At 56.5% G+C, this 23,413-nt stretch overlaps 14 protein-coding genes across 14 annotated transcripts; 7 read left to right on the forward strand and 7 right to left on the reverse strand.

Moving 5' to 3' along the window:
* Positions 1–398: 398 nt before the first annotated feature.
* C8Q71DRAFT_778649 (uncharacterized protein) lies at positions 399–1,388 on the reverse strand. Its single transcript, XM_047924781.1, has 6 exons — positions 1,288–1,388; positions 1,171–1,230; positions 1,091–1,118; positions 973–1,036; positions 633–892; positions 399–575 (listed from the first exon to the last, which is right to left on the reverse strand). The coding sequence occupies exons 1-6, from the start codon at positions 1,326–1,328 to the stop codon at positions 522–524; spliced, it is 507 nt and encodes a 168-aa protein (XP_047774975.1). The 5' UTR covers positions 1,329–1,388; the 3' UTR covers positions 399–521.
* Positions 1,091–2,721, reverse strand: C8Q71DRAFT_778659 (uncharacterized protein). The gene is made up of 15 exons (XM_047924782.1): positions 2,587–2,721; positions 2,516–2,534; positions 2,383–2,461; positions 2,309–2,322; positions 2,147–2,245; positions 2,079–2,088; positions 2,010–2,027; positions 1,930–1,955; positions 1,848–1,873; positions 1,763–1,797; positions 1,683–1,707; positions 1,444–1,627; positions 1,288–1,391; positions 1,171–1,230; positions 1,091–1,118 (listed from the first exon to the last, which is right to left on the reverse strand). Exons 1-12 carry the CDS (start codon positions 2,639–2,641, stop codon positions 1,578–1,580), a joined length of 456 nt encoding a protein of 151 aa, XP_047774976.1. The 5' UTR covers positions 2,642–2,721; the 3' UTR covers positions 1,091–1,118; positions 1,171–1,230; positions 1,288–1,391; positions 1,444–1,577.
* A 797-nt stretch (positions 2,722–3,518) lies between these two features.
* Positions 3,519–5,017, reverse strand: C8Q71DRAFT_273446 (uncharacterized protein). Its single transcript, XM_047917433.1, has 4 exons — positions 4,976–5,017; positions 4,517–4,687; positions 4,083–4,458; positions 3,519–4,008 (listed from the first exon to the last, which is right to left on the reverse strand). Exons 1-4 carry the CDS (start codon positions 5,008–5,010, stop codon positions 3,556–3,558), a joined length of 1,035 nt encoding a protein of 344 aa, XP_047774977.1. The 5' UTR covers positions 5,011–5,017; the 3' UTR covers positions 3,519–3,555.
* On the forward strand, positions 5,012–5,954 carry C8Q71DRAFT_714715 (uncharacterized protein; the record flags this gene model as incomplete). The annotated part of the gene is made up of 2 exons (XM_047920989.1): positions 5,012–5,421; positions 5,504–5,954. The coding sequence occupies 2 exons, from the start codon at positions 5,012–5,014 to the stop codon at positions 5,952–5,954; spliced, it is 861 nt and encodes a 286-aa protein (XP_047774978.1).
* Positions 5,955–7,834: 1,880 nt separating this feature from the next.
* C8Q71DRAFT_714592 (uncharacterized protein) lies at positions 7,835–8,282 on the reverse strand (the record flags this gene model as incomplete). The annotated part of the gene is made up of 4 exons (XM_047920980.1): positions 7,835–7,867; positions 7,965–8,038; positions 8,093–8,152; positions 8,231–8,282. The coding sequence occupies 4 exons, from the start codon at positions 8,280–8,282 to the stop codon at positions 7,835–7,837; spliced, it is 219 nt and encodes a 72-aa protein (XP_047774979.1).
* A 1,348-nt stretch (positions 8,283–9,630) lies between these two features.
* C8Q71DRAFT_714775 (uncharacterized protein) lies at positions 9,631–10,260 on the reverse strand (the record flags this gene model as incomplete). Its single annotated transcript, XM_047920995.1, has 2 exons — positions 9,631–9,960; positions 10,060–10,260. Coding segments are annotated over 2 exons (531 nt in total), but the record flags the coding sequence as incomplete, so codon positions are not given.
* Positions 10,261–10,956: 696 nt separating this feature from the next.
* On the reverse strand, positions 10,957–12,482 carry C8Q71DRAFT_714725 (uncharacterized protein; the record flags this gene model as incomplete). Its single annotated transcript, XM_047920991.1, has 6 exons — positions 10,957–11,326; positions 11,383–11,568; positions 11,638–11,710; positions 11,772–11,978; positions 12,113–12,306; positions 12,376–12,482. Coding segments are annotated over 6 exons (1,137 nt in total), but the record flags the coding sequence as incomplete, so codon positions are not given.
* A 684-nt stretch (positions 12,483–13,166) lies between these two features.
* C8Q71DRAFT_689891 (uncharacterized protein) lies at positions 13,167–13,331 on the forward strand (the record flags this gene model as incomplete). The annotated part of the gene is made up of 1 exon (XM_047919850.1): positions 13,167–13,331. A coding segment is annotated over one exon (165 nt), but the record flags the coding sequence as incomplete, so codon positions are not given.
* Positions 13,332–13,653: 322 nt separating this feature from the next.
* On the forward strand, positions 13,654–15,255 carry C8Q71DRAFT_273701 (uncharacterized protein). The gene is made up of 2 exons (XM_047917435.1): positions 13,654–13,951; positions 14,790–15,255. The coding sequence occupies exons 1-2, from the start codon at positions 13,707–13,709 to the stop codon at positions 15,022–15,024; spliced, it is 480 nt and encodes a 159-aa protein (XP_047774983.1). The 5' UTR covers positions 13,654–13,706; the 3' UTR covers positions 15,025–15,255.
* A 599-nt stretch (positions 15,256–15,854) lies between these two features.
* Positions 15,855–17,175, forward strand: C8Q71DRAFT_273630 (uncharacterized protein). The gene has a single exon (XM_047917434.1). It carries the CDS (start codon positions 16,137–16,139, stop codon positions 17,115–17,117), a length of 981 nt encoding a protein of 326 aa, XP_047774984.1. The 5' UTR covers positions 15,855–16,136; the 3' UTR covers positions 17,118–17,175.
* C8Q71DRAFT_880458 (uncharacterized protein) lies at positions 17,142–17,882 on the forward strand (the record flags this gene model as incomplete). The annotated part of the gene is made up of 4 exons (XM_047928476.1): positions 17,142–17,310; positions 17,370–17,550; positions 17,604–17,667; positions 17,720–17,882. 4 exons carry the CDS (start codon positions 17,142–17,144, stop codon positions 17,795–17,797), a joined length of 492 nt encoding a protein of 163 aa, XP_047774985.1. The 3' UTR covers positions 17,798–17,882.
* Positions 17,883–19,595: 1,713 nt separating this feature from the next.
* On the forward strand, positions 19,596–20,253 carry C8Q71DRAFT_778695 (uncharacterized protein). The gene is made up of 3 exons (XM_047924783.1): positions 19,596–19,898; positions 19,961–20,030; positions 20,090–20,253. The coding sequence occupies exons 1-3, from the start codon at positions 19,634–19,636 to the stop codon at positions 20,238–20,240; spliced, it is 486 nt and encodes a 161-aa protein (XP_047774986.1). The 5' UTR covers positions 19,596–19,633; the 3' UTR covers positions 20,241–20,253.
* A 280-nt stretch (positions 20,254–20,533) lies between these two features.
* C8Q71DRAFT_778700 (uncharacterized protein) lies at positions 20,534–21,417 on the reverse strand (the record flags this gene model as incomplete). Its single annotated transcript, XM_047924784.1, has 3 exons — positions 20,534–20,630; positions 20,938–21,287; positions 21,366–21,417. Coding segments are annotated over 2 exons (378 nt in total), but the record flags the coding sequence as incomplete, so codon positions are not given.
* Position 21,418: 1 nt separating this feature from the next.
* On the forward strand, positions 21,419–22,839 carry C8Q71DRAFT_778708 (uncharacterized protein). Its single transcript, XM_047924785.1, has 3 exons — positions 21,419–22,184; positions 22,247–22,253; positions 22,316–22,839. The coding sequence occupies exons 1-3, from the start codon at positions 21,548–21,550 to the stop codon at positions 22,449–22,451; spliced, it is 780 nt and encodes a 259-aa protein (XP_047774988.1). The 5' UTR covers positions 21,419–21,547; the 3' UTR covers positions 22,452–22,839.
* The last annotated feature ends 574 nt before the right edge of the window (positions 22,840–23,413 follow it).

Here is a 23,413-nt window from a genome sequence, read left to right on the forward strand (position 1 = left end):
ACTATTGTGCGTATGATCAGCGCCGGAAAAGGGTAAGCACAGGAAGACTATTGCGCATATATTCAGGACATTTACCGGATCGGGACAGGGACACTATTCCGGACAAGAATTGGGGAAGGATATGATGACAAAGACGAGCCTGTTCAGGACATATTCCGGGGCGGAATGAGGAACCCGATTACGGGCCGGAATATGGGCGGAAAACGGACCGACCAGCTTACGTGTTCCTGACCATAAAAGGCTAGTAATTGTCCCCGTGACAGGAGACCACGTCGGGAGTATTTCCTGAACTTATTCCTCGCCGTTATATTGGCCATTGCCTGTCGTGACTGCTGTATTCCGTTTGTCGGTTTATGGACAATGCCTACGCCTCACCATCAACCGAAAATTGATTCCTGCAGCCAAACATGGTATATTATTGTGCTCGGAACGCAATTGTATTCGTTGGCTTTATCAATTGACGCAGCGGCAATTCAAGTTATTCAACACAGGTCCAAGTGGTTCAACACAGGTCCAAGTGGTCAGACCGCCCATAAGACCTGATGCCCCTCCGTCGACATCTCCTGCTGGTCAACCTGTTTCAACCGCCAGATGAGTATCGCTGCTCATACGTCCCCCGAAACGGAACGCACCTCAGCCCCGTGAGGGTAATCCGCGTCCTTGTGCACATGATGATCGACATGGATGTATATTCCAGGCGCTGGCGAACTCACGACATGAGTCCGACTCAGGCTCTCTCTGCGACGGTGCAGAACTTCGACCACTGTGGAAAATGGACCATTGGGAGTACCGAGCTCGCGGTGGGTTGCAGTGGTCACAGTAAACTCGTTCGGCGCGGCCGTCTTGGTGCACTGACGGACGTTGAGCGTGGCAAGCATGGAATTGAGTAGTACTGTGGCAATTATAGCACGTTGAGAAATCAGCATACACGCGCGTCACGGCAATAGACCAAGAGGCAGAGGGATGACGTACGTTTCGGGAGGATGAAGTATACTGCGACGAAAGCAAACTTCCTCGAGGGAGGCAGTAGCGCGTACTGCGGGATAAAAATATTCAATGGAGTCAATCCGGAGTAAAGCTCGAAACTCACGAGGATAATACACAGCAATGTGCAGAAGCTAGCCTGGTGTAAGCGTCGCGGCACTCATCACAGGGCGAGTTGAGACTTACCATGTCAGGAGTCCGATGCTGATACTGTAGATTGTCAAGCGGCCTAAGATATAGTCGGTACTGTAGGGATTCGCGTCGTCAATGGAAGTTGCACGTGTCAGTGGAATGAATACCAACTTCGCTATGCCCGTACGGCTCTGTCGGAGAATCCACCACATATACGTGGCAATTAAGATGTCTGCGACCACGCTTGACGAGAGGTTTGTGTAGAGAAAGATCTGCTGGGGCACCGTCGCCGCTTGTTGTCACAGGCGTGACCATTGAGACACTTACAGAGATTTCTCGTTGCTCGAATGCGTAGCCTTTGACGAGGAACCTAGAATTATCATGAGCACATTTCATGAAAAAATATAAGCTCAAGACGGTTTCACCCCCACACTGAGAATGCTTCCGCGGGCGATCTGAAGTTAGTTTGACGTAGATGATGCTCCGCCACGAGACTTACCGAAACCACTGACTGCATAAACGATGTCATAAAGCCGTACCGACTCGTAGGCTACTAAATTACTCACCGAAGACCACAAGGGAAGCTAGGCTCTGTGTACCGAACGCCGTGAGTATACGATCTACTCCGACTGTACATTGAACTCACCACTGTAACTGTTCTCCAACAGTGATTCGCGCTCACTGACACGGTGAACATCGCGTGTCAGATTTGGCACGATGGAAATGCTTACAGATCCAAATACGATACGAGAAAACACTGAACAGTGAAGAGTATCAGTGCGGATGGTACCCAAGCTGAAGCCATACCCATACCCTCTCACTATGAGATCGCTGATGTTCTGTGACGAAGGGCACAATTACCACAACGTCTCATTCGATGAAAGAGAACTCGCCGAGATCAGAACATGCGCCTACCCTCGAGTCAGTCAAATCCTATCATTCTATGTAATACACATACTCACTGTGATGCTCCTTGCATCGAAGGTAGATTTTTAGTACGCTGCCAACGCGAGGCGCATCACAAACATACCAGAGAGGTTGTGCGATAGCATCCATATCGCCAAAGTCGGTGATGACGTAGGTGTAGACTGCGTGTCCGATGAAAGCGAGGTGGATCGTGTCTAGGACCCTGAACAGTCGTTGTGAGGAACACTGTAAATTCTGCCTCATCGGCTTCGAGACATATGCGCACCATAGGAAGGCGACCTGCGACAACATCGGTGATCGCTTAGCCAAACCTAGGGCCACAAAGTAGAGCAGACGTACAGTGATTTGGATCCAGAGACGATTCCTTCGATGGAAGCGGAAGAACGTGAGCGTCTGTATCGATGTCATACCGTACAGTCTGGCTGCTGTGAGCTCCAATGCTCGCTAATGACGACTGCGATAGCCAACTCACATCGAGGCGAGGATAGTGCCTGACCAGCATACGCGTCAAGTATAGCCAGAGTTACATGGGTGCGTACTCACCTACGTACGACGCACCAACCGTAGCGGCGAAGGAATACTGAAAAGCGGGGCCCATAGAGTACGGGGAGCGCGACGGCAGGAAGGATCTCGGACCAGCCTGCAGAACCTGTTCAGATATGTATAAGGCCACCCTACTACTACCAGTAGGGCGCGAGTGTTGTCGAGTGTCCGTGCATTGCATTACTATCAACCGCAACTGTGCCAACTCCTTGCGCCACCGTACTACCGTGTATTCGGGATACGAGACGGATGTGACCACCGGAGCGCTTGTAGGCTAGGAAGGGATTCGGCGTATACTGCTTACCTGGAGGCAGGACGAGTCCACCCTATTAGCTCATCTCATTGCCAGATGCCGAAGTTAGGATGTAAGATGCAGTGCCTTCAACTGAGCCACCGTGCATGCGAACTCTGGTAGATGGACGCTCAGCTGCTCTCCACTGCCAGCGCTAGCGCTGTCCTTGTATCCTTGCGATTCATTGCGGTCATATATCAGCACGCTGTGCATCTGTTGTGTCCATATGTGTACTCACAACTGCAATGCTCCTAAGTATGCGGCCACTTACTGCAACGACGCCGGTTATCGAGGACTTCTCATGGTAGAGTTGGTAGAGACCTGGAAACTTCATCCGGGACGGTCCGGAGAGCGCCCCGTTGTAGTCACCGTGCGCACGGTACACGATCTGCAGTTGGTCTCCAGTGACCACTATGACGCCAGGAGACGGTGTATGTTGGCGCAGGGTCCCCGAGCGCCGCAGTTTATTGGGAAGCGAAACTACTGTCGATGCAAGTTAGCAGCGGACGAATACTGGTGCCTTAAGGTCGCTGAGAGTAGAACAACATCGCAGCTGACGCGTACATGGCGCGAAATGGCATACTCCACTCCTGGGTATACATAGCAGATGAGTGGACGAAGGATGTGTAGTACTCGCCCTGCTGAGTCCCACATACTGAACTGTCGATGCACTGACGCTACTCTCCTGCATCACCTTTATCGATGTCTCCCATATTGCCATCGTCACTGCTGTCTTCTACATCGCTCGAATCGGCGTCTTCGTCGTCTGCATTGCTATCATCGGTGTCGTCCTCATCGCCCGTGGTATATGCGTTGTGGAAGTCGGTGTCGCCGTAGTCGCTGGAGTCCGAGGTCACGTCTCCGTCCGTGTAGTCCTCCGGCGTGCGAAAGGGTGTGAACGACCAGATGACCTCGCGCAGCGCAGGTGGACGTGGCTCTGCCATGTCGTCGGCCTCCCGCCTCGAGACAAAGTCTGCGTCGGTGAGGTGGTGCTTGCAGCAATCCCCGCATTCGCCTCGCCATGCAGTCCGCACGCTCTGCAGGCTGACGCGCCCACCCAGAACGTACGCACCACTGAGACGCACGGTGCGCAGACGCGGCAAACAGGCTAAGACGCTGTTGTATTGCTTCTGGAGGAGCGAAATGATAGGCAGCATCAGGCCTCCGGCATGGATCATACTGTATCACGAGACGTGGGACGCACCGAGAGACCATGACCGTCCGTGTACGTTATGGACGGTGGCGGTGCCTTCTTCAGATGTAGCGGGGCACACGCATTACAGAGTCCGCACAAGATACGTTCCTGATGCAGCACTAAAACCTCCAGTCTCGGGAACATGCGCTGTATTGGACGCAGTTGCTCCGGCACAGGGTACGGGAGGTAGCACAATTCGAGCTCGGTCACTGTAGGCGGCACTTCGCCGAAATGCTCCGCGAGAACGGTATACCTATCGTCCACACGGTACCCATCGAAGCGCAACTTGTGCAACCGCGTGAACAACGTAAGGTTCTCTTGTGGAGGAGGGTAGCATGTCATGGACACTTGCGGTAGGGTGTATTTACTAGTCCAGTGAATTGTCCTACATGGATGCGTGATGTGAGTCGAAGCAGACAGGAATAGCATCTGCACCACAGTACCTCGTCGAAGACGCCACGTCCGGGATGACCAACTTGTCCAAGAAGTCACGAATGACGAAGACCCGAAACCAAGCTTCCAGGGTGAGCTGACGGAAGGTCTTGGACGCGAGCGACAGCGGCCTGACAGCATACCACGGAGGCTTGATGCCATTGGGACGATCGCGCTGAGCCCTGCGAGTTAGGGTGCGCGGTTTGTTTTAGATGCGAGTGTCGACATAGCATAAGATGACTTCACGGAGCAGTTCAATTGGTAGGATTGTCGAGTGCATTGTATGGAGTCGTCAGCGGAAGGTCGGACGTTATGGTTCAGGGCATCACAGCGCGGCGGGCAAACCACCGTTGCAATTGCCGTTGCGACTTCGTTACGCCGCGGTTTCCGAGTAGTAGTACCAGTCATGATCAGGCCGCCAATCAATGAGGCCAGACTGGTGATTCTGTAGTGACCACGGCTATACTTACCTGACATGACTACTGGGTTGCAAGTGGCGCATCATAATGCCCACTATTGTACGCACCGGCAGTCGCCGCGTCTTAGCACGTTTGTTTGCTTGTGGCGGTTACATCATCGTAACTTCAACAACCGTGCACCTCTCAAAGTCTTCATCACTGGACGTGTCTCCGACGCTTGCCATGCTGCCTGTAGAGCTCATACGTGAGATCATCTTCTGTTATGTCGACGACGCTACGCCCGAGAAGCCAACCAGCCTGGTCCACCCCCATCTCTCGCACGTCCGGTTCAACAATAGATCAAAGGCGGATTCACATTCCTTCTCTTCGCTTAGCCTGGTGTCGAAGGTCTTTCGTGAGATCACTTTGCAGGCGTGGTTTCAAACCTTCGTGATGCGTGTACCTACAGTACATCTGACGGGTTTGTCGACCATACCAGGAGTGGCGCAATGGACAAGGTAAGTACGGGCCAGATCATAATATGCAGGACATGCCGCTCATTCGCGTAGGGTAGTGCACTGGGTTATGTAATCCACCCAGTGTCAAGACAGGGCTGTGGCTCGGGCTCTTCTCTGTCAGGCGGAGTCTCATGGCGTTCGTCCGTTTACGCAAGTTGCGAATCGACGCGTTTCCCTCTGATCACTCCTACATACTCCTGGAGATGCTCGAGGAGCTGCCGCTCACTGTTGTCGAGCTGGAGCTGCGGTACCTTGCGTGGCCGAGTCCGCAGCAGCTCGTTCCTGCAGCGACACTTCTGCCAAATCTACGCGTTCTGGAGATGCATCAAGAAAGCGCGTGGTGCAGCCTCTGCAATACGTGCAGAATATTGCGTCTTAAGGACGATTCAGTTTCTATCACGTATACCAATGGCGATGGTCTCCCTGTGCGTGCACCTGCTTTTCTTGGTTATAGCGCCACTCACCCTGTCAACACCTCACAAATTGTACAATCGCTACCTGGCCTTTATTACATCTGCACACGGTGCGCTTAATTGCTGCATACGTCCTTGGCTGGTCCGTCGTCGTCGGTTTGCAGGACTTGAAGACGCCATGACGAGGAGAGTGTGGCCAGTGCACTTCGCTGCACCTCACTGACGAAGCTTTCGTGACGGACTGGGAGGCCGAAAACAAGGAGGAACCGCATCCGCCCTCCCTACGCGAAGTCACCTGGACATTTGCGCTCGCCCAAGTCTCGAAAGTTGACAGCGATGACAGTAGATGGAACAGTGTGTCCGGCAGCGATGAAGATTGAGGTCGACACCGTCTCGGTACAGTATTATAGGCAAGCACCGACAGTCGCATCGTACGCATCAAACAGATGGTCTAACACCGCTCTAGTTGTCTATCACGTAACGCAGAGTACATGGACATTGATACACCAGCCGTACGCGTCGGCGAATAATGTAGTTCTTCGCTCGCGCAAATGCATCGCCCTCCTCGCTCTCTGTGGGACCGGCAGCCGGAATGTAGGTTCGCAACTCCAAAGGCATGCACCACGGCACTTTTGGTAACAATACCCGTAAACTACTTCCTGCGCGTCATGCAGTCTCGGCCCACGATCTCCTGCGCTATTCTAGGGACACTAAGCGTATTCATAGTGCGCGCAGCATCGCTCGTCAAATTCGACGGCTATTCCTGTTCAGCTGCGGTGGTTCTCCCCGTCGCGAAGCCTTCTCCGCCCACATTGCATGCATCGCATGGCCGGATCTGGTAACGCTCATCGACAGCGACGCGTAGCGGAAGACGCGCTATTGAACTGTAAGTGATCAGGGAAGTGCTCTGCGCACGCATGTGCGTGCGGGGAAATTGCTGGTGACGCCTGCGTGCTATCCTGGGATGCGAGGATCGGTGGGCAGAGGTGTATATAAGACGGTGCATGGTGAGGGGAGCAGACCAGCAACGCAATCCAACGCTACAGCTCTCGCATACCTCCTTTCACCCAAACCAACCTCCTCATAACACTTTACGACATGCCTTTCTACGACAGCAACAGCTTCCAGGACACGTCCTACACCTCCGGTACGCCCCCTTCGGCGGTTCACTATACTGTTGGGGTCTGCGAACTAACACTCACACTTCGCAGACAACGTCGTTGAGGGTGGCGGCTTCGGCGGCGGCTTCGTCGATGACTCGTACCAGAACACGCAGACCACGGACACGTCGAACACGTTCGAAAGCACGCCCTGCGGGACGTTCGACCAGCAGACCGAACAGACGACCGACCAGACCACGGTCCAGGACTCGTCCTTCGGCGGCAGGTGGTAAATCCCTCGCTGGCAGAGAAGCTTGGTACTAGAAGCTTGTTGGAAAGGTAGCTCGTGAAGCGGTGTACGAGTAAACTCTGAAGGCGGTGGAATGTAGGACTGTACGACTGGACACGGCTATGCTTCTTGACATTCGCAAATTTCGAATGTATGACAGTTCTTGCACCGATTGGCCTATGCATCCCGACGTGAAGATGTCCATATCTTAAAGCGAAAGAACAAGAGTCGCGCACTTGTTGAGTGTAGCATACCACCTAAACCAGTCTCGCTCCGCTTGCACAAAACACGGAAGCTAGTGTGTCGGGCGAGTTGCTTCAACAATTTCTACGGGTGGGCCTGACGATGGTTGGACCGAATGATTTGCACGCCGTGATCGCGATGGTGGAGAGCGTAGGCCAATCAGGGCCCTTCAATAACTCAGACGTGAGGCAACCAGGTCTCATCCAGGTTCATCCCACTGCGAAGCACACCGTCGACGCGATACATTGTGTTGTTTATGCCATCGATGCAATGCAGCAGATGCGATAATACAAATACACTTAGAACCGGAACCCAGATACAGCGATACTGTACAGGTACAAGACTCGCGCAATCGGATCGATCGCCGCTCAGACCCTGGTGTGCGCGGAGTCGGAGGGGGGCTACGGACGATTCGTCAGCGAGCGATTCGTCGTCGTAATGAAGAGCGAAGAGCATGGACGGAGAACATGTGTAGACGAGCAGAGGGAAGGTACTCACCGCGGACTTGATGTCGAGGGCGCCCGCAAGGGAGTTGAACTCGCCGGTGGTGGGGACTGCGGCGCCCGTGCAGACTGCGCAAGATGGTCAACTTGGGAGGACTACAAAGCTAAGTAATGGAGACGCACTGTCGATAACGCGCTGCTCGGAGAGGCCAATCTGCTGGCCGATCTGGGAGTAGGACAGGCCTGCAGAGCATAGGGGCGCGGTCAGTGCCACTGTTCTTTGCATACGTACACTCAGTAGTAGGATCGGCGCGTACTAACCCTTCTTGTCCTTCGCGGCGGCGAGGGCGGAGCACTGCGGGTTCGGGGCCATCTCTGCGAGTGTGAGGAGAGGTGGATGTGCTGTTGGTGGTTGCGAGGAGAGCGCAGCTAGCGTCCCTCCCTCCCGGGAGGACCTTTATATGGATTTGGGGTGGATAAGGGCCGCGCTGGAGCGTGGAGGGCCTTTCCGTCAATCAGATGACCGATCCTGGATAACATCGCTTATCGCCTGGTGCGTTGGACTTGGCTGTATCGCTGTAGGGACCATATCTGGCTGGGTACTGGATGGAGGCGAGAGGCCGTGCATCAAGGGTGCGGCATGTAAGACAGCAAAGGGCGTATACAGACGGTGCATAGCCTGTTATGGGAGTGCATGAGCACAATGCTGGCCCGTTAGCGCGCAGTTAGTAGCAGTAGGCGATCCATGAGGAGATACTGCGGATCAAGCAGATCTGCAGAGAGCACGAAGAGGATGTCCGATGTAAGCATGGGGTTCTTTGTGCGGAGAGCATTACCAAAACTCGAGAGGAGTGAGAATGGGTATGCCATGGACCAAAGCTGGGTTGGGTATATCAAGCAGAGCTCAGAAAGAGCTGCACAGCAGAGACACGGGCATAGTGCTGAATAGTAGCCTATATCTTTCGGCCTCGCGACGCACAGTACAGGAGCGTTCATTGCAGCATGAGCAAATTTTGAGCATCACAAGTCTCTGGTCGAGTCCTAGCGTGCGTTGCAGGGACACGTCTCAGTATTGGGGTTGCAGAACACGGATGATCCAGTAAGCAGGATTGCAGGATTTGCAATGCTACGAACTTGTGACGGAAGCAAAGCGACCAGACAAATGAGAAAGATGTGGTCCGCGCCCGCGAAGAACTTCAAGAAGACGCGAGTCAGTATATGGTACGCCGGAAGGCCACAGTTCAAATGTGGCGCGGCTCGGCGCCACCCGCGCGTGACTTAGCGCTGGCTCCCTTCTCCTCCTCCAGCGGCGTCCAGCCTCCCCCTCTCTCGCCCCGAGTCCCCATCGCTGACCTCCAGTACGTGCGTACAGCGTGCCATTCGCCACCGCGCTCTCCAAGATAGCACGGCGCGCAGCCGCAACGAGATCTAGCGACACGTCAAGAGTGTCACTGAAGTCTGAAGATACGCAGGAGATGGGCCGCACGAGGGGCTAGCAGTGCGTGAGCACTACTGGTGAGTACGCCTCTGCTTGTCATATGGATCAATAGATAATACCGACAAGTGAAGCCTCACCAAGGACGACCCTACAAACCTGGTTGAATGCAAGGGAGACAGCTCCGGTGCGCGTGTGCGCGACGAGCTCGAGCGTGGCGCAGATCACTCAAGATGCCGCCCGCTAGCATGGTTAGCATGAATTGCCTGCACTCGGATACGTCTCATCATGCGCCACCATGCCATACAGGCGCGACGAGGGACAGCGTGCCGTATACCGATGAGTCAAGTCCAAGTACGGCGCGACGTGGTATGACGAGGAGAACCGCGCGATGAGCAAGAGCTCGCCTGGTCCAGCGCAGTGCGCGAGAGCATACTAGCCCGCCCTTCCTCCATTCACTGCCTGCGCCCTCCGTCGGCGTCGCTGCGGGCGAGTACGTCGGGATCATCCACACGTCCGTACTGTCCCAGACCACTCCTGCGGAGCCTTCGCCCGGCTCGGGCGGGACAACGTGCACGGCCTCCCGTAGGAACTCGCCCGCCTCGCGCAGGAACACCTCGCCGCCGCCCTGGACCTGCTTGAAGAGGCCCTCGCCGCGCTGGAGGAGTTCGCCGGCCTGGACACACTGGAGGAGCTCGCCGCTCTGCCCCTGCACGCGCTGGAGGAGCTCCTGGGACGAACCCTGCACGCGCTGGAGGAGCTCCTCGGACGAACCCTGCACGCGCGCGAGCTCGCCCGCGATCGTGCTCCGCAGGGCGGCGAAGTCGGGCGCGGAGAGGGACGTCGCGCGGGCGTGCTTGAGCAACTCGGGGGGCTTCTCTTGCACGGAGGCGACGAGGTTGGGCGGGAGCGTTGCTTGGAGGCGGGCTGACTCTAGGCCCTAGCTCAACACGCATAGGCCCCTCGAGTATGAGCATGCCATACCCCAACACAAGGAAGAACCAGGCCGCCGAACATTGTGGCCTAACCCTCCAAGGAAGACTGCACAGAGTAATGGCCCGGCAGACCCCAATCCAACGTGCATAGGCCCGTCGAGGGCGAGCGCGTCGCACCCTAATTCGAGAAGGATCCAGGCCGCCGAGCAATAATCTGACGAACGGCCGATGCACCAGCAAATTGGGCCCGCAATGCGTGAGTGTGACGGGATGACGAGCTCAACAGGTATCGTAGATCGACGAGCATGCCGAGCAAGCACTCACGCAGCAGTGCCCAACGAACAGAACCAGGATGTGCATCGGCCTGCCGCGGCGGGGCGACTGCTCGCACGAGCTTGCACTCATATTGTCTAATACTTTTTTGTATGTCAGTATCAATCAGTAGGAATCGAAATATATACAGTTGATTGACTTCATTTCTTGCATCTTTGCTGAGTTGTCCGACGAGCTGGGTAATCTGACGGGCTACTGTATGACGGACCCGACTTCTGAATCGCCTGAAATTGCCGTCAGACAGAGTGCGCAATTTCCCAATGGAGCATGATATTATGATTGAGCGAGGCATAACACAAAGACAGCATGATCGGTGTGCACGGTTGAGCCTACAGTACGCACTACTAGTACTTCAACATTGGCTCCATACGACTGAAGACCTCCCAAGCAGTATCTTTGTTGAGCCGTGGGCACCCAAGTGAGCTGTAGGCCTGCTCAGCAGACGTTGCAAACTCGTGGTCAACCCAACTGAATGCTTCGTCACGGGATATGGGCAGCCGTTCGCGACGCATGGCTTCCACAGCATCCCGGGGCACAGGTATACTGATCCGCACATGTCCGTAGTCCTCCGGTGCAATCCAGAGGTCAGTAGGTGTCGTTCCTGATGGCATGAGTTTGTCACGTTGAACCCGGAGCTTATGCATGTTCCAATAGTCGCGGAAGTCGGTTAGCTCCCGTTGGACAATTTGCGGCCATATCCAGTAGAAGAGACATCTGAAGAGGAATTCGATCGTGAATGAGCACGCAAATGCAATGGCTTGAGCACTCACTCATGTAATTCGTTATTGACGTGGAAAATGCCATCCTCCTTACCTCGTACGATTGCAGCATACAGGTTGCGGCCAGTATGCTGGCGAAATGCATGCCAGAAGCTCTCGATTGGGGTATTATGGACACTCTTCATTGCGTGGCATGGAGGATATGTTGTCGTGTCAATTTCTGGAGCATACACTTCACTATAGTGAAGTGCATGGCCGTGTAATTAGCTCGACGTCGCAATCATGTGATAGAGGAACACATCGTACCGGAACGCTGTCTGCATAGCATAGAGCTCGCCAGTCTCGGAGCCTTTGTCAAACGTGAGTTGCAACGGAATACCTGGTACGAATGTAATGTGTGAGCTCAAGAATGGGCAGGACTGTATAAAGGCAGCACGTACATCCGAGCTCACTGACCCAGTCACAGTACGTATGTCCAACAACGTCTGCCTTCCGATTGTTCGGAATAATGACGAGCTGGATACATACACTTGAACACTTGTCCTTGTAACCGTAGATAGGCAGTGCGACACCACCCATTTGCAGCGCTAATGCGCCGAGCTTGTCATGCCCGTCACAATGCACTTCGTACATTGGCCCAAGCGCGACTAGCCTTCCTCGCGGAATTGCTTGAGGCTTCCGCCCTGGATAGCGGGCCGCAGCACCGTCTGGGTCATTTGTTCGCACAACCTCTCGGATGACACTCCTGATTGGGAGTAAGCAAATTTGACAGAATCTACACAGCTGGCTATCACTCGCCGTGGTAACGGTGTGCCAGAAATTGCAAGGTGTGTTTGCATAGCACCAATGCCACGCCGTCCCGATGAATCCTCGGACATCTCGTTCAGAACGAGCTGTGTTGCGGCCACACCTTTTGGAGCCTTCCGCGACGAAGGAATTCCAAAATGCTTGTTCAGATTCTTCAACAGCGTTAGACTGTATGTCATGTCAGCAAGTAATGACAAGTCACACGGACATACAGTAAGTATAGGCTGCACAGCTCACCCAATATCCAGTTGTAATTCATGGCCCAACCGCTTGATACGACGCGGGAGTGGAAGACGTTCTTGCGAATAACGATAGAGCGCAGCCTTCAAAATCTCTTCATCTGGCCCTGCATTCTTGAGTCAGAAACAGCGACATGGTATTCAAGAGAAGTAGGAAGATCATGCCTAGTACGAGTGGGATCATACAGAGGACATTGAGAAGACTTACAATCACCGTTGTCGCGACCGTTCTTCCCAGAGTGGTTGTTACTGGTTGAAGGCTTGTCTTTGAGTAAGGGATTCCGAGCCATGATGACTGCATGAGAGTGGCTATTGCCCGAGTTCGTAACGCCAGCAGCGAGTGCAAGATGTCACTTTGGCGCCCATTTGTAGGCCACAACCACAAGCGGCGGTGCGCCGGGTGCGGTGGCACGGTCCCCGTGCCTGTTGCGGCTTGCCAGCAGCCAGCTAGCCACCGCCGACTGACGACGTTTCCCGACCACAGCCCAAACACGATGAGCACAGAAATAACACGCAATGCGAGGATACCGAGTTAGACGGCGAGGAGGAGAAGGCAGTGGAAGCGGAAGCTTGCAAGGGAAGACAAAGCGAGCATGAAGGCTTGAGAGCGAAGGTAAGCCTACCTCTTTAGCATACCTACTGCTGACTTCCGTTCCGTAGCGCACACAGAGTGCGGGTGTTCCTCGTATCCGTTGGCTCTGGGCGGCCCCCGACCGCCGCCACGCACCCACAACATCTGCACAAACACATTCTCATCCCCATCTCCATTCCTCGCACCTGTCCCAGCCCCCTGCGCTGCACCAAGTCGCGACGTCCGTGTCGCACCTGATCCGCGACGATATGAACCCCATGCGGGTCGACATGCGCTCGTTCTACCTGTACGCGCCGAACGAGTTGAAGCACCGCAAGCGCACAACACGCGACCAGCTGAAGGTTCTCGAGAGCATGTTCAAGGAGGAGATGAAGCCGAGCGCGACGCAGCACAAGGTTCTCAGCAGGCAGCTTGGCATGGCGCCAACGGAGGTCCAGCCTGAGGTATGTACTGCGTTGTCGTGCTCGCGGGTGGTGAAGGTCTGATTGCTGGTGTCTATCTGTTGCAGGTTTGGTTCCAAAATATCGGTACGCACTGCGTTCCTTCGTCTGCGCTTGCGTGCTATCTGCATGTGCTAACTGACTGACTGATCCCTTAGTCGTGCAAAAGTGAAGAATGAGGCGAAGAAGGTTGCGGCACTCCGCGGGGCGGCCACATCAAACGACACATCCAATACGGCTGCCCACCACGCTCCTCTCCCTCTCCTCCACCAAAGGCACACTCGGAGCCAGTGGGCGATGCGCAGGGAGGCTGTCCGCACACCGGCACGTTGGGGTACTCTGAGACATCCGAGAGCTCATCCGCGTCGGGAAGCACCGAGACCCCGGGGATCACCACCCCCGGAACACGACACCGACAAGGACATCGCTGACCCTGTGCCCTCGCTGCCGACGGTCAACGTTGCGTTCACCTCTCCCTTCGGGGTGTCCTCCGAATACCTTGGCCACCACCGCCGCGGAGGGATCCTATTACAACAAACAAGGCGAGTCAGTATTCGCCATACCAGAACGCGCCCTCACAGTCACCCGCCCTCGCCGGTGCACGACATCCTCGTGCTGCGCCGGGGCTCCCTCCCCAACTTACCTTTCAACCAGGCTGCGTTGCCCGCCGCCGTGGTTGACCCGCTCGGCCAGTCGTTCAGGACGAACACATACAGTGCCGGGAACACCTACAACAGCGCGCTGGCGGTCCCGTACAACATCCTCGCTCATCGCACAAGCATCGCCGCCACAGACACGCACGCGATGCGCCTCGGCTCGCACCCATACGCGCCCCTTGTGGTCGCGGCGAACAGCCGCGCACAGATGGCCGCGCACCGCTTGAGCTCGACTCGGACGCACAGTCCCGTGTCTAGGCTCCATAGCCTCGCACACTCGCCCAGCCATAGCGCCCTCTGGCGCGCATCGTACGCGGCGGGTGCTGACACGTACCCACTCGTGGCCACGCCGGGTCCTATGATGCTGGAGTACAGCGCGCCCGCAGCGATGGGAAGGCTGGGTCCGTATGCGGGCTCGACATGTGGGGTGCCCGCGCCGCCGCCGGGTCCGCTGCTGGAGCAGGGCTTCTCGTTTGGGGCACCACCGCCGGGGCTGGAGTCGCGCGGGTCGGTGTCAAGCAAGCCGAAGGAGGTGCACGAGCACAAGCGCGAGCGGGAGGGTGACTTCCGGTACTAGGAGTGGGAGCGGATGCGCAGCAGGGAGCGGTTCGGGAGTGTGGCGAGCGTGGCAAGCTATTTGAGCCTCCCCGGCATGCCGACCGCGTCGCATATCTTGGAGCGGCAGTGAGTCCTTGCTCTGCTCACATGCGACACACACCTGCAGGGGTTTTGCGTGTGCTGTGTATCGACTGATGTTCCGACGCTGCCTCGCGACAACCAATATGCGCTGCAGGACGATCCCGCCCCCATGTGCCGCCTCCTTCCTCGTCCTTCCTTCCCGCACCCCAGGCCCAAGCACCTCCCATGCAAGCTCCCTTGACGTCTGCCGCAGCTGCGTGCCACACCGCCTCGATGAACCACCCGCCAAACGCCGCGCTGCCGCCGCGGAGCGCGGGTAACGCATAAGGGCCGATGCGAGAGATACAGAATGTGCAGAGGCTGCTGGACGAGCGCGTGGTCATCAAGACGCAGGGCGCGTAGCGGGTCAGGATCGTGGAGCGCGGGACGCTGGATCAGTACGTTGTTGCAAGGTGGAGAAGGCAGATAATTGGGAGATGGAGGGGGACGAGGAGCTTGTGGGCACAAGTGTGGAGGAGAGTCGGGGAGTTGGAATTGAGAGTCAGGGAGGTGAAGGGAGTAGTCGGGAGGTCCGTGCCAGGTCTGGCGGTGCCTGCTTCATGCCGAGCGGAGGAGCATAGATCGTGAACGTGGCTGTCTCCATCATGAGCGCGGCATCGTCTGCCTAGTAATGGGTCGTTGTGAGCGATGTGGAGGTCAACGCTCAGCGCGCATATCTGTAATGCGTGATCTCAAGCACGGTCACGTGCAAAACGCGCGTCGTGTTTGTTTAACGCATGCACGCACATGGGAAGCCATATAAATGGGGCGCGCAGACACTGGGCCCCCTCACCGCGTCCCCTCGTAACAGTACAGACATTCTGAACGGGGGGTGCGCTCTACTTCTCACCCATTTTCCGGCCGACCACGACGCGCTGTTACATTTGCTTATGCTGGCTCAGCAGTCTAATAGGTGATATTACGAGGCCACAGTACCACGAGTGCTGGTTAACCGGTTGTCACTGATTTGTTCACGGGGAGGACATATCCCGATGACAATCGCCCAGCCCATGAACACCTCGCGCGCCAGTTAATCCACCGCGCCGCCACGAAGCTTGCTATTCATCCGTCCAGCGTGCCCACCGGTCCAGATCGGTCACGATCTAGTCGCGAGGGGCGCGCTGCCCGTGAGGAGCCAGAACGAGAGCGCCAAGGCGGCGGGCGGCGACGTGGACATCGTGGCCATGCCGGCGTCGCGCAGCTGGTTCCCGTACGGTGTGCACACCGCCGCGATTTCCGACGCCATCGAGAGGTAGCGAGAGGTCGGCAGGTCCGACGCCGTTGTAGGAAAGAGGTGCCGCCGCTTCCCGCGACGGGCGCTTACATGGCGCAGGCCCCGACGGGCACGTCCGCGCCTGGCTGACCGCGATTGCGGCCCCACCCCCCTCACTTCATGCCGCCGCCACCGCGCGCGCATGTCTCCCGCCCACCATACAGCCCTCGGCGCGTCCGACGTGTGCCACACCCACTCGCCCACTCGCAGACCCGCGAACCCGCATCTACCCGCGTACTCAGCGAAACGCACACCGGCCGCACACGCTCCCCCGACTTCTTCATCTGGGGGGCTCGTTCGCGCATCCGCAGCGAAGGGAGAAGTAGGATCGGCGTATGTGCAAGAGGGTGTGGCCGCGCCAGTGAGTATTCCATCATCTCACCCTTCGCGGCTCCCCTCTCTTCCCACTCCTCTTCCTGCCTCCGGTACCTGCGCGCCCCCTCTCGCACGACACGCGCGTGCCCGCCGAACGCTCCCGCCCCCCTCCCCAACTCCCCCTCTCTCGCGTGCACATCGCGTGCTCCTCCCTCCGGCCAGCGCGCAACCTCCCCGCCGAGTCGCCTTCATCTCGCGACCTGGCGGGGCCTGCTCGCGCGCCCCTCCTTTACCCCACGTCCGACGCGCAGCCGCCCTCGATCAGCGGGCCTGCTCCCCGGTCCGAACGCGGGCGCGAACCCCCACCTCCCGCGTGCTCGCGCTCGCCGTCGCTCCTGCGCTTCGCCGTTCCGCCCACCCCGCTCATCCCTTCATTTGCAGCACCTCTACTCGTCAGTGCTCCAGCGGGCCCTCTCCCGCCTCCCCTCTCGAATGCGCTGCGTGGCTCTGCGCTCTCGCCAACATCTGGCCGGCTCAACCGCTTGTGCACACCCCCTCCCACCAGCTGCGAGGATGCACGATCTTGCTGTGCTCCTCCCTGCTGCCCGGCTGATGCGAAGGGGGGAGACCACGCCTGCGCCCGCGCCCATGTTCAACACGAAGGAGCTGCCGGCGACCAGCCGCACAAGGACCCAGTCCAGGCTGGTGCTCCATGCAAAGGTCCGGTCGTTCGCGCCGATGGACCACACGAAGGCGAGCGAGACCTCGCGCATACGCATCCAGTAGCCGCCCCGGCCCCTGGAGGCTCGTATGGGGGACGCCCCGCCGTCGCATCGCGCGAAGCACAACGCGAGCGACGAGAGCAGCAGCGAGGACGCCAACGAGGGCGATGGCAACGAGCTCAAGAAGAAGCGGAAAAAGGTGCGCCTCTCCCACGTACTGCTGCGCGCGGCCTCATTGTCAGGGCAGAAGAAGAACCGTGGGTCTGAGTACTACGACACGCCCGACCCCTCATCGACGACTCCGAGCTCGCGCAAGACGAGCGGACGTTCTTCGCGCAGACGAAGCACGACGACGAGACGGCGGCGCAGAGCGGTGCGGCGGTGCGGGATGCGCATCCACCCGGCAAGAAGTATCGTCTGGCGGACACGATGAAGGCGATCATCTGGCAGCTCGTGTGTCTGAGCAATGAGGTTGTGCGGTTGGAGAACGGGAAGAAGTAAATAGCCGGTCAGTGTCCGCCTGTGGGTCTGTGCTGACGTGTTGCGTTAGTATTCTGGAGAACAGCAACCAGGTGGTGAGTGACCAGGGTGTACGGAAGACGCTGCACCAGAAGGTTAGCACTGGTTGCGCTTCCGCGTGTGATTCGTGGCTGATTCGAGGTGTAGATCCCCCATGCCTTACTGGGTCTAGTGAGCTTCATGAAGAAGAAATACGCGAAAGAGGTCATCGAGAATGAGGCATGATCCCCGCTTGCCGTACCTCCTCTCTGCTTCGCCTGCGTCACTCGTGCATCTACACTACTTCTCTGGTCTTGTGTGCGTTCGTCTAATTTGGCACTCACTCTTCCTCAATGGACGTTCTGCGCACCAGCTGCGCTATTGGTACATTAAGCTTTAGGCGATGCAATGCTAGCTAGGTGCGCTGATGCTTCCGAGTCCCCGGTTGCGAACCATCCTTTGAGCGAGGAGCTGAGCGCGTGTTTGTTTGTTGGCTCCGAGTTGCAAGCAAATCCTGCGACTCGGGAGGGAAGGTGGTGACCGGTGAGGTGCAGGGCTGCAGGTGCCAGCACTGATGTGTGTGCACCGTCTCTTGTGCGTGCACCGTCTCTTGTGCGCACACCGTCTCTTGTGCGCACACTGTCTCTCCGAGTCGTGTGCCTGCCGTATCACACCGTCTCTCCGAGTCGTGTGCCCACGGTCTCTTGCACGGTCTCTCTCGCCCACCTGCCCTCAGTGGACCCTTACGGCTCAGGCAACAATGGACGGGTGACCATGCGCGCTCCCCGAGCCTTATGCCGGTGCGCGCTGGAACAACCGTGGCGGACGGCATGACTTGGACTTCGCTATTCAACGTGTTTCGCCCTAGCCATCATACAGTGCTGCCGCTCAACCTGTTCGCAGAAGAAGCCCACCAAATCCTTTGGGCTGACGTGCCGTGGTCAAGGCCCAGTGCGCGGACACACATTTGTTGTCCAGCCACTTGTCTATCTTCCCGCCATGCACAAGGCCCAAGCGTGCTGCTTCCCCTCCAGCTCGTAGCATCTCTGTCATGTCCATATCGCTACATAACGTACCGTACTTTTCGTGAGTGCTTCCGTGATCTTTGTGAATACACTCTTTGTGCAATCCAATTATTTCCACAAATGGGCCGCCATCTGGTCGGCTTGCCAAGGTGAGTATCTCACACTGAACGCTCGTAAATGGTGGTTCAACGGTACCGACAAATAGAAGCATTTCGGAGCTGGAGGCAGTGATAGACGTTGAGGTCTCCGCACAGAGAAGTAGGTGGCAATCAAGGAAAGAAGACATGTCTCACAATTCGAGCGACTCTCACTTGTATGGGAAGCACGAGGCAAGTACGGTCTGTTCATGACTGGCCACCGACAGCCAAGTGACGAATCTGCGATTTCGGATATTTCGACTCCAGAGTCCAGACTGTGTCAGGTTGACCCAAACGTTATTATCCGACTTTGCATTCAGCCCGCCCCTGCAACGGCGTCTTGGTACGTGAGATCATCCACGGCCATGTACATTTTCAGCAGCCAGTCTCTAGTCTTAGAAACACACCTGCATAGCATATAAATACGTCTGAAGCTCCCTGCGTCATCAATGCTCTTTGCCGGACTTTGTTGCATTCCCCATGTCTACATCTGACTCGGACCCTAATGTCTGCATCAGTCTCAATGAAAGCGACTTATCTTGTCGCAACTACTTCCCCAAGAAGGATGAACCTGGCCCGTGCCAGAAGTGCGCGCTTCTGAACAAGCTCGACCAAGAGACCGACGAGTTCAAGCGGAAAGGTGTCAGTGACATCACCCAGCTGAGGTTTCTGTCTCACTGGCCAACGTAGTCTGATGCTATGTTTTAGGACTGGCCGCAATGTAGCGATTGCGGCGCCACAGCCGCGAGGCTTCAGAACGAATTGTGTGGCCAGTGCAAACGGGTAAGTGTTTGTATCATTGGCATTGATGTATTCTGACGGCATCTGTTTGGTTGAAACACGGTGCACAGAACAAGGGACTCATACATGAAAGCGTTGAAGCAGCTCAACTACACCGTAGTCAGGCATTTCAAGCCCGCATGCAAACATCATCGCGCACGCAAGCTGGTCATTCGACTAATGATCATCTCGCTCAGGCCGCTAGCTCGGCATCTGCATTTCCTCTAACGACAGAGTCTCTCAACGCTGCTCGCCCTGGGCGTATGCCAGCTTCACCGGACAGCCAAAATCAGGCTATGGGGGTTCGACTCATTTGGCTCACATTTCAGGCACGCGTGTCCAAGAAGCTTGATACACGCCTTGGCATGCATATGGCTGCCTACGAAGACAATCTCCTGATTGAAGGTCTGCATCACACGGAGATCACGATCATGACCGTGTGTATCAGTACTCACACAAAGAGCTAGACATTATTGCCAGAGTTCTTGAAATCTGGAATACGACTTGGGTCGGAAAGTATCCCAAGGCCTTGCGGCGGTGCGTCTATATCAATTTGCTAATGTATCCTCTTTTGGCTGATTGACTTGGACCATCAGCGACGAAGTTCTTCTGCGTTTTGAAGGGAACAAACTCCCCATTCCGGGGAGCGATATCCTCCTATTGGCCGACTTTTACCGCCTGCATACCACTGGGGCTAACAAAGAAATTTATGTGCCGAAGACTCGCATCAGGAAAATACCCCCCTGAGAATTCCCGGGCAATGGTCGATATTCTCGGGAATACTCAGAAGGTCAGTAATCACCCGTCATTCCGAGACTAGTATCAAGAATTCTCGGCACAGTGTACACCTCGTGAGAACGAGTCAGTAATTTTTAAGTAAATCTGTTCCAATACCAGTGCAAGTGTGGACAAGTGATATTTCGCCGAAAGCGTGGAATGGCGCCATTCACTGCCGTGAGTCAGTACTAATACATGGGTAGCATGCATGTATTGGGCACCACCATGTGAAGTTTGAATAGTAGATATATTGATTGCGTCGATAAGCTACTGTACATTGCGCGCATCTCTTGGCTGTCTATCTAAAAGTAGCCTACATGATCCGAGTCAACTCACCCACCTCCACCACCGAGCCCGTCACTAGCACAGAGAGAGCACGTACGCATCCACGTTTGCTGTGAGGTGCGTGTCCGAGTTGCCTTGCGAATTATGCGTCCGCTCACAAGGCGAATAAGCCCGGCTGACCGCGCCCGCATGTAGCCCAAGGTTCGAAATGAGGGGGCTTGCATATGGTTGAATTGTGTTGAGTCGGTGGCGCGTAGGTAACATACAAGGGAGGCGAGTGTGAGCGTTGGATCTGCCAGTCCGTGGGCGCGTCCACGATCCAAATCTCAAAGTTTCCTGTCACTGTCAGTCGCGCCGGGGCACCAATGTGGGGTCGACGTACAGGAGTGGACGGGGATCCTTGCCCCATTCATGCCCGCGGCTGTGCACGGTGCACCCCCGTGAGAAGCGGGACGCGTTCCGCGCGAGGTTCTGCAGGTTGGCGAGGATCGGCGCGTCGGGATAGCCCGTGAGCACGACGAGGGAAGGCGGGCGGGCGAGGGTGGACGTGAGGAGCAATAGCAATGCACACCCTGCGCCCAACTCGACCACTGTCCGTCCGGTGCGTGACTGAGGGGAGCGCGGGAGGGGGCGTACATACCAGTTTTCGTTTCCAGCGGGATGAGCCCGCACCCGATGCGCTCTGCAAGGGGGAGCGAGGGCGAGAGGAGGTGGTTCGCTTGCAGCGTGTTCACCTGTAGGGCTAGGGCGCAAGCGTGTATCGTGCCAGTGATCAGCCACGCCGTCCTTATCACGGGCGGAGCAGACGCACCTTCCCTGTCGACGGTGTCGTTGTACAGCCACGCGGAGGCGTCCCCTATATTCATCCGTGTCCATTTTGGCTGGGTGTGTTATTCGTCGGATGAAAGTTGTGGGCGGAGGGGCGACGTCGAGGTGCAAAGAGGCTACTGAGCCGGGGACTTGAGTTGCGTGCCAGCGGGTTGCTGTGTCACATGACTCTTTGCCAGGGATCCGGCGACTGGGCGCCACGTCATGCTTTGAACCTTCCCACTCACATTTCGCACTTACTGCGCAACCTCCTCCTCGCTCAGAGCACCATCCTCTCGCAATCGACATCTTCCATTGTCTCGACCTCCACTACCAGCACAAGCTCCTCTGCCTCGTCTTCATCCTTGTCCACCGGCACCGCCTCCGCAGGCTCGCTCTCCCGCTCGGGTCTCTCCACCTGCACCATCGTCATCACCGCTGTCTCCTCCGCTGCGGCGGTCCTCCTCCTGCTCGTGCTCGCGATCTTCCTCCTCTACTGCGCGCGCAACCGGCAGTTCCGCACGGACTCCGACTCTGAGTCCATCGCGTTCACGTCAAGGCTCACCCGCCAGATCAGCACGCCCTCTATCATCGTCGTCCCGTTCGAGGTCGTGCCCTCCGCCGCCAGTGTGTCCATGTACGCCCTGCCGGGGAGCGCGATGGCCGCGGCGTTCAGCAGGCCGGGTGCGTCGGGGAGCGTCAGGCGACGGTCGTATCAGACTGGCCTGGCCACACCAGGGATGACCGCGGGGTCGGCACCGAGGGACGACAACACGAGCTCAACTTCGTCGGTGCCGACGTGGTTTTGCAACCCATACGAAGGTGTCGTAAGATCAGACGTAAGATCAGACATACTTATTGACTATCCTGGACACTTGCCGAAGGGCCCAGGTGAGTGCTTCGCGCGGGACCACAGCAGTGTTCGCAGGTGGCTGACAGGTGGTTCTATCTAGGGACTACAGGGACTGGTCGCCAGCGCGGAGTGTTCAGGTAACAACGGATGGCGGCGAGCTCATTGTGGTCGAACACAGGTATGTCCCGTCAAGGCCCTTGGCTTTGGCGGCAATTGCTGGTCATCCACGCCGGTGAACTGGCCGAGCGGCGGAGAGGTGCGCTGACCATCTCGTATCTGCGACACGTGTGCATGAGTACTGATGCGGGGCGGGCAGATCGACACGTTCGAGGGTGTGAACCAGGTGACGATGGACCGGATGGCACTGCGCACGGGCGACGGGCGTATGCACTTGGCGAACGTGCTCCAGATGAGCACGCTCATTGACTCGACTGACTGCTCGACGGCCACGAACCAGAACGAGGGCTGCATGGTCACGACGCCAACGAAGAGCTCATATAGTGAGGGCTTTGCGGCGTGTGGACGTGGTATTTGTGAGGGTCATGGTTGGAAGATATGCAGCATGTATATACCTATTACTGTAGATACTGTACATAATCGTCAATGTCATTATCTTACCCGTGATCTCTGTGCATATGGATCTATTCTGTGAATACAGAAAATGGAGGGCTGAATAGTACTGATATCATGCTCGGAAACACCAAGTAATGTCCAGCTACTGCCTGAGAAACGCAGAGACTACCTCGTAATTCTGACTCGACGAGGCCGGACATGGCTATTTCTGCGTATTATGAGATACGAGGTAAATCTCAATATTACCGCGAAAGCTTGATGATTCTGCAGTGTTTACGGTAATTCTCAGGTGGGTTATTTCCTGATGCGTAAAGTACCTGGCGGCTCGAAAAACTCACACACTCTTACACTCGAGTTGTTGATCGAGCTGGATGCGGTAAACGTTGAGATCTCTTCGTACACATTCTCCCTGCTAATCATCATGATTTCTCAGTACACTGATCGTATTGAAGATACCGACACCACCACATCCCTCAGGAAGAGTACTAAACGCAAAGCCGACACTGACGCCATGTCCGCCCCTGTTGGGAAACAGCCTCGGAGTGAGTCGTACTTCTATACCTGTCGCTATGGTATCTCACTCGCTGGAGGGCTGTCATTACAGACACTTCGAACCCATTCCCGA

The sequence above is a fragment of the Rhodofomes roseus genome, assembly GCF_022264815.1.
Source record: "Rhodofomes roseus strain CIRM-BRFM 1785 chromosome Unknown C8Q71scaffold_23, whole genome shotgun sequence".
Lineage (NCBI taxonomy): Eukaryota > Fungi > Basidiomycota > Agaricomycetes > Polyporales > Fomitopsidaceae > Rhodofomes > Rhodofomes roseus.

Coding starts and splice junctions, on each gene's coding strand:
- C8Q71DRAFT_778649 (XM_047924781.1), bottom strand. CDS start 1,328: ATGTGGTGGATTCTCCGACAGAGCCGTACGGGCATAGCGAA. Junction 1,231..1,287: donor AGCCGTACGGGCATAGCGAA/GTTGGTATTCAT, acceptor GAATCCCTACAG/TACCGACTATATCTTAGGCC. Junction 1,037..1,090: donor CATTGCTGTGTATTATCCTC/GTGAGTTTCGAG, acceptor TTTATCCCGCAG/TACGCGCTACTGCCTCCCTC.
- C8Q71DRAFT_778659 (XM_047924782.1), bottom strand. CDS start 2,641: ATGGGCCCCGCTTTTCAGTATTCCTTCGCCGCTACGGTTGGTGCGTCG. Junction 1,874..1,929: donor AGCGATCTCATAGTGAGAGG/GTATGGGTATGG, acceptor TTCACTGTTCAG/TGTTTTCTCGTATCGTATTT. Junction 1,798..1,847: donor CTCGTATCGTATTTGGATCT/GTAAGCATTTCC, acceptor TCACCGTGTCAG/TGAGCGCGAATCACTGTTGG.
- C8Q71DRAFT_273446 (XM_047917433.1), bottom strand. CDS start 5,010: ATGATGCGCCACTTGCAACCCAGTAGTCATGTCAG. Junction 4,688..4,975: donor CAACCCAGTAGTCATGTCAG/GTAAGTATAGCC, acceptor CCTAACTCGCAG/GGCTCAGCGCGATCGTCCCA. Junction 4,009..4,082: donor CGGACGGTCATGGTCTCTCG/GTGCGTCCCACG, acceptor TCGCTCCTCCAG/AAGCAATACAACAGCGTCTT.
- C8Q71DRAFT_273701 (XM_047917435.1), top strand. CDS start 13,707: ATGCGCAGGGAGGCTGTCCGCACACCGGCACGTTGGGGTACTCTGAGA. Junction 13,952..14,789: donor ATCCTATTACAACAAACAAG/GCGAGTCAGTAT, acceptor ACACACCTGCAG/GGGTTTTGCGTGTGCTGTGT.
- C8Q71DRAFT_273630 (XM_047917434.1), top strand. CDS start 16,137: ATGCCGCCGCCACCGCGCGCGCATGTCTCCCGCCCACCATACAGCCCT.
- C8Q71DRAFT_778695 (XM_047924783.1), top strand. CDS start 19,634: ATGCAAACATCATCGCGCACGCAAGCTGGTCATTCGACTAATGATCAT. Junction 19,899..19,960: donor AGACAATCTCCTGATTGAAG/GTCTGCATCACA, acceptor ACAAAGAGCTAG/ACATTATTGCCAGAGTTCTT. Junction 20,031..20,089: donor TATCCCAAGGCCTTGCGGCG/GTGCGTCTATAT, acceptor TTGGACCATCAG/CGACGAAGTTCTTCTGCGTT.
- C8Q71DRAFT_778708 (XM_047924785.1), top strand. CDS start 21,548: ATGACTCTTTGCCAGGGATCCGGCGACTGGGCGCCACGTCATGCTTTG.